This window comes from Cervus canadensis, chromosome 4, assembly GCF_019320065.1.
Source record: "Cervus canadensis isolate Bull #8, Minnesota chromosome 4, ASM1932006v1, whole genome shotgun sequence".
NCBI lineage: Eukaryota > Metazoa > Chordata > Mammalia > Artiodactyla > Cervidae > Cervus > Cervus canadensis.
Window position 1 is genome coordinate 88,502,776 of NC_057389.1, and position 6,209 is coordinate 88,508,984.

General features: G+C 55.6%; 1 protein-coding gene across 11 annotated transcripts; it reads left to right on the top strand.

Annotated features, from left to right (window-relative positions):
* Positions 1–4,968, top strand: HSD11B1L (hydroxysteroid 11-beta dehydrogenase 1 like). Of its 11 annotated transcripts, none has more exons than XM_043466303.1 (8): positions 1–268; positions 1,899–2,017; positions 2,101–2,231; positions 2,837–2,948; positions 3,349–3,440; positions 3,722–3,815; positions 3,926–4,091; positions 4,194–4,968. In XM_043466303.1, the coding sequence occupies exons 2-8, from the start codon at positions 1,945–1,947 to the stop codon at positions 4,387–4,389; spliced, it is 864 nt and encodes a 287-aa protein (XP_043322238.1). In that variant the 5' UTR covers positions 1–268; positions 1,899–1,944; the 3' UTR covers positions 4,390–4,968. The 11 variants fall into 11 exon arrangements, with proteins under 11 accessions (XP_043322238.1, XP_043322245.1, XP_043322246.1 ...); XM_043466304.1 differs by having other exon boundaries at positions 33–452; XM_043466305.1 differs by having other exon boundaries at positions 33–268; positions 1,931–2,017.
* Positions 4,969–6,209: the final 1,241 nt, after the last annotated feature.

Here is a 6,209-nt window from a genome sequence, read left to right on the forward strand (position 1 = left end):
GAGTCAGGGTTGGGGCTTTCCTAAGGGGTGAGGTCAGGGGAAGAGCTAGGCAGGAGGCTGTTGCCTGGCAACGCCTGGAACTGAGTCCCCCCCACAGTCTAGCCCCTCCCCGCGAGGAGGGGGGTTCGGAATCACGTGACTCAGACCCTACGCGGGGGGCGCGGTTCGAGCCCGGGGGACACGGCCGTGAAGTGAGGGTGGAGGGGCGCGTGCGTGGCTCCTAAGCCCGGATCCCGGCCCCTCTGGACGTTGGGAGAAACAAACCTGAGTGAGTGAATGCGCGGTTGGAAACGTGCAAGTGGGTCGCACGCCCACTTTGTCTAGAGGAAAAACTCAGGCCCAGCGATGTCAGGAGGCCAGTGGTTCTGCGAGGATCTGGGTTCCCCCTTTTCAGCCCCCTTCACAACCTAGCTATTTCATCCATTCGGCCCCCCGCCCACCTAGCTTGCCAGGTAACCGCTGCGGGGCTGCTGTGATCAGGACCGGGTTGAGGAGAAGGTTGGACTGAGGGGCTTCAAGGCTTTCTCTGGAAATGGGGAGAGGTGGGAGAGCGTTCTTTGCTGAGGGGATGCTGGCGTAACTGGGTTAAGGCGAGGAGTTAATTTCTCTGAGAATTGGTAGATTTATGGATGGGAAGTGGGGGAGATAAGGATGGACAGGGAGGCAGGGGCCAGACCTGTTGGGTCTCCATTCGGGGAAGTGGTGAACCCTGGAAGGGTTTGGAGCAGCAGGAGACATGCCAATTTTTTTTTGGACAGAGATCCCTATGGCCTCTAATCTTTGCCCCTGCAGTTCAGAGGATAGAAACCCCAAGATGGAATGGGCCTGTGCCCTTTTCATGGGGAAACCCATGACCACGTGAACTTTAATTAGCTGGCTTTTCTCTCTTATGCCTTCTCCCTGAGATACAAGTAAATCAACTCCCACAGCTGAAGTCACATCTTGACCCTGATGACATGGACACCTCCATCTCCAAGTTAGTCCTGAGTGTCCAGTTCCTTCTGGGTGTCTCCAGATAGAGTTGTCTTTCTGGGCTCCCCCATTTCTCACCTCCCACATTCCTCATATCGCTCTGGATCAGTCTATTGAGCACCTGCTACAAGTGGTTTGGGGCATTGAAGATCCAAAAGTGAGCAAAACAGGGACTTCCCTAGTGGTATAGGGTTTAAGACTCTGCGCTTCCACTGCAGGGGGCTTGGATTCTATCCCTGGTCGGGGAGCTAAGATCCCACATGCTGCATGAAGCATGGCCAAAACATTAAAAAAAAAAAAAAAGTGAGCAAAACAGAAGCAGGTTTCTTTTTCCTTTCCGCCCTCATGGAAGTGAGTCTAAGGGGAGAGAAGGAGCCTGGACAGGTAATAAATCATCAAGATCATTTCAGGGGATGACAAGTGCTGAGAAGGAGATGAATGTTCCACAGGTAAGGAACAGAGGAGGATCAGGAAGAGAGGTGCTGTAGAGAAGGAGGCCAGGCAAGCGCCCTCTGAGGAGGTGGTGGTTGCCGCAAGACTTGAAAGAGAGAGCAATTGGGTTGTACTTGGGAAGAGCATCCTCGAAGACGGAACAGCTGGTGCAGAGGCCCTGAGGCAGGATGGTGACTGGCTGGTTCCTATGATCAGTGACGAGGCTAGTGTGGCCAAGCAGAGTGAACGAGAGGGGCTGATTGAGGCAGGGTCTTCTTGGTCACCTGCCTTTTGTCCTAAGTGAAACAGGCAGGGTTTTCAGCAGGTAAGATTGCTGCAGTGGCTCAGGTGAGCTGGATGATGATCTGGACCAGGTGGTAGCTATGGAGACATTAAAAAGGGGCCAGGGCCAGGGCTGGGGACATCATCACTTGCTGTTCAAACAAAGACACTGTTGGGAAAATGGGTGTGACTGGGGTTTAACTCTGGGCCAGGCCTGTGTGGGCTGCCCTCTCTCCCACTGCAGACCCAGGGAGGGCCATGAAGGTCCTGCTTCTCACGGGGCTGGGAGCCCTGTTCTTTGCCTATTACTGGGATGACAACTTTGACCCAGGTAAGTTCCCGGGTGTGGAGGAGGGAGGGATGGTCTGGCTATCCTGTCCATCCCCCGAGCTGACCACCCCTGCTCACTGCCAGCCAGCCTCCAGGGAGCCCGTGTGCTACTGACCGGAGTCAGTGCCGGCGTAGGGGAAGAGCTGGCGTATCACTACGCGCGCCTGGGCTCCCACCTAGTGCTCACTGCCCACACCGAAGCTTTCCTGCAGCAGGTGAGACACTCCATCTCAAGTTGGGGTGGGGAGTGGGGAACAGGGATTGAGTTTGAACCCCTGCAAGCATTCGGGCTTCCTATGTGATGTTGGGCAAGTCACCTAATCTCTCTGAGCCGTAGTTTCCTTATTTGCGAGTCAGAGACAAGAAAAGTACCTTCTCCTGGGTTCTGGTGTGGGACTGAAGCAGTAAGATAGTTGTAAAGCGAATTTTTCTCACTGAAGGAGAGTAATGATAGTGAACAAAGGCTGTGCTGATAGCTCGGGTTCTCAAGGGCAAAAGTGAGGTGGGTAAACATTTCTCCTCACATAAATACATCTCCTGGGGACAAACCTTCCAAAAACTTCAAGAGGCCAGCAATCTCAAGATTTATTTGAAATCTCCTGAATTTTAAATTTTGATGGTTGAACAAGCAAAAATGTCCCCCACCCCCGTGAGCTGCCAGATTGCCATCCCAGTGGTAAAACTTTGGGGATGATGTTAAATGAAATCCGAGGCTCATTGAAGGGGAGGAGAGGCTTCAGGCTGGGGCCCTCATGGAGCCGACAGGTGGAGGGGGATCAGTTGGGGTGGAGGGGCCCACGGGCAGCTCTGGCCCCCCCAGGTGGTAGGGAACTGCCGGAAGCTGGGCGCTCCCAAGGTCTTCTACATCGCTGCGGACATGGCCTCCCCTGAGGTGCCAGAGCGCGTGGTGCAGTTTGCGCTGGACAAGCTGGGTGAGGGGCGGGGCCTGGAGTCTGGGACCTTGGTCTAGGCTTTAGGGGCAAGACCCAAATTGGGGCGGGAGTGTGATAGTAACAGCCGTCTGAGGGCGGAGATTTATGGCTCCGGGGGCGTGACTAGGGGGTGGAGCCTCATGGCATCCAGTGGGTGGAACCCACCCAGTGGGTGGAACTCTGGACCCGGCCCATTGGATGAGGTTGAAGCCTGGTTAGGGAGTAGAACGGGTTCTCTTTGATCTTAGTTGTGGCAGTGCCTGGGTCAGAACTCACTGAGTCTGTGCGCTGGCCGGAGCTTCGCTAGTTCAGGGGTCAGGGCTCGGGGCGGTGTCTCATAGGGCCGGGGGATACGGAGTCTCAAGGACTAGCTCCAGGCTAACGGGCCTCTCCGGGCCAGGAGGGCTGGACTACCTGGTGCTGAACCACCTCGGCGCTGCCCCAGCAGGCACGCGGGTCCGCAGCTCCCAGTCGACACGCTGGCTCATGCAGGTACTCCGCCCCCTCGTGGCCCTGGCCCTGCACTCCCACCGGACTCCGCCGTCTCCCCGTTCCCATCAGACCCTGCCCCTCGGGGCTCCGGACCCCGCCTTTCCTGGTTCTAGGCTCCGCCCCCTTGGCGCTCAGTCCCCGGGCCAATGCTCCCACTCTCCCACTCATTCGGAACGCTGTCCCAGTCCTCAAGCCCCGCCCCTGCCTACCAAGGCCTTCGCCCCTCCCCTTCTGGGCTTGGATTCCTCCTCCCCCCGGTGACTCATAGTCGCCGCCTCCAGGTGAACTTCCTAAGTTACGTGCAGTTGACGTCTTCGGCGCTGCCAAGCCTGACTGACAGCAAGGGCTCCCTGGTGGTGGTGTCCTCATTGCTCGGTGCGTGTCCGTGGGGCAGGGCGTGGGGAAGCCACAAGGGCTGATGCAGGCGAACCCGGAGGGGGCCCGAAGGCTTCAGCCGCTAAGCCACTGCCCTCCTGCGCCCCCAGGCCGGGTGCCCACTTCCTTCTCCAGCCCCTACTCGGCAGCCAAGTTCGCACTGGACAGCTTCTTCAGTTCTCTCCGGCGGGAGCTGGACGTGCAGGAAGTGAATGTGGCCATTACCATGTGCGTTCTGGGTCTCCGAGACCGTGCCTCAGCCGCCGAGGGAGTCAGGTGAGGCCCAGGACGCGAGGCAGGGCCAGGCTGGCCTGGGAAGGGCTGTGGCTAGGCTGCTCAGCCCCAGCTGCAGTCCCCAGCATACCCTCCCGTCCCCAGGGGCATCACGAGGGTCAAGGCGGCTCAAGGGCCCAAGGCAGCCCTGGCCGTGATCCGCGGAGGCGCCACGCGTGCCTCCGGCGTCTTCTACCCGTGGCGCTTCCACCTGCTCTGCCTGCTCCGCAGCTGGATGCCACACTCAAGGGCCTGGTTCGTCCGCCAGGAGCTCAACATAACGACTCCCCCTGCTGCCTGAGCCGCTGGGCTTGAGGCCCCTTCGTCTTCCCAGAAGATGACCCTCCAGCCAACCGTCCTGGAGCCGGGACACACACTGAAGACACTTGCGAGCGGGTGGTCAAGGACCAAGAGAAAGTCATCAAGACACAAAAGTAAACCCGAGAAAAACTACCAGCACTTGAAAACAAGCAGAATTCGGAGTGTACCAGGCATCTTGTCAGGAAGTCGGAAGTAAATTACCTCAGTCGTCTTAGCTGTTACTGATGATATGAGAGCTGCTTCCATTTTGCAGATGAACAAACTGAGGCTCAGAGAGGCGATGTGACTTGCCCTAGAGCCCCGGCCACATCCAACAGGTCATACCACCACTGAGCCACCCTTGGAGCCCTCTCTATCTGTGACCTGAACCCACTGCCTCCCGCTTTGTTCCTTCCACTCAGTCAGCCTCGGAGCATCCTCCAACCCTTTCCCCCCAAGCAAGGGAGACCTCAAAGCTCTCGAGTTGCTCTTGGGGTCTGAGGAGAGGGAGGAGGAAAAGAACATGTTCTAGGCTAGGTCCAACCTCCCATTTGATAATAAAAACCCTTCTTCCCTTGCACACCCGCTGTTCAGGTTCCTTCCAGTTTGCTTGTGGCAGGAGGTGAAGAGGGATGTCTATGATACATTTATGTCAGAATGCTCAACTTCATTTCACAGATGGAGAAACGGAGGTTTTGAGACAGGTGGACCTCATCCAGGAAATCAGGGATGGAAGGGAAGGGAACCGCTTGTGGGCCAAAGGCGTTATTTGCAGCACGTGATTTATGCCCCAATAATGATCACCTGTATCAAGCACTATGCACTTGACATTCGTGACCTCATGGCATTTTTGCAACCAGAAGTCAGTGTTATCATTATTATCATTTTATGGATGAGGAAACAGAGCGGGGAAGTTGGTGGCAGAAGCTGAGATTCCTACAATAGACTATCCCTCTTTAAGGCAATGTGTGCATCTGCACACCACTGATATTTACGTTAATAAATTTAAAATGGAGACTTTCCTTAGAATGGTAAACCAGCACTGCTTGCATAAAGGAAAAGTAACTATAAAGATTAAAACTGTAGCATGAAAACAAGGTTATAAAATGCAAGCTACCGTTGGTTCTCCAAGGCACCAAGATCAGCGGATGTTCGAAGGGGTAACCCCCAAACAGATCAGCCCCAAACTGATACTGACTGTTGGAGATAAACAGGATTGAAAGATAAAAACAAGGGGGGTGGGGGGAAGGTTTTGTTCCCCCTATGCCTCCTGTCTCTGCCCCTAAAGTTACACCAGGTGGCGCTAGTGGTAAAGAGCCACCTGCCAGTGCAGGCGGACATGAGCCGAGGGTTCGATCCCTGGGAAGATCCCCCGGAGGAGGAAATGGCAACCCATTCCAGTATTCTTGCCTGGAGAATTCCATGGACAGAGGAGCCTGGCGGGCTACAGTCCTTAGGGTCCCACAGAATCGAACACGACTGAAGCGACCTAGCACACACGCACATATCAAGTGCCACCCGGGGCACTATATCACAACACTTAGAGCTAGTCCAGAACTTGGCTTCATTTATCGTAAAACCAATTCCTCCGTTAGTGAAAGTTTTATTTTGTGCCAGGTGTCATTATATCTTGCTCAGTTCGGAACTGGTACTATTTTTGTCATCCTTCTATAAATGGAGAAATTTTGGTAGTGGGAGGTGGAGTCCCTGGCGCTGGGCCAATCAGGTGGCGGCAGAGGTAGGATTCCAGCTCTCAACCCACCGGAGGAGGGAAGCACCGCCGCCATAGTCACGCCCACCCGGTCCGACTAAAGATGAAGG

What these genes read in the sequence shown, in the direction of transcription:
- HSD11B1L (XM_043466303.1), top strand. Translation starts at nt 1,945, where the DNA reads ATGAAGGTCCTGCTTCTCACGGGGCTGGGAGCCCTGTTCTTTGCCTAT. An exon ending in GGATGACAACTTTGACCCAG is followed by an intron (nt 2,018 to 2,100) that starts GTAAGTTCCCGG and finishes GCTCACTGCCAG; the next exon opens with CCAGCCTCCAGGGAGCCCGT. An exon ending in CGACACGCTGGCTCATGCAG is followed by an intron (nt 3,441 to 3,721) that starts GTACTCCGCCCC and finishes CGCCGCCTCCAG; the next exon opens with GTGAACTTCCTAAGTTACGT.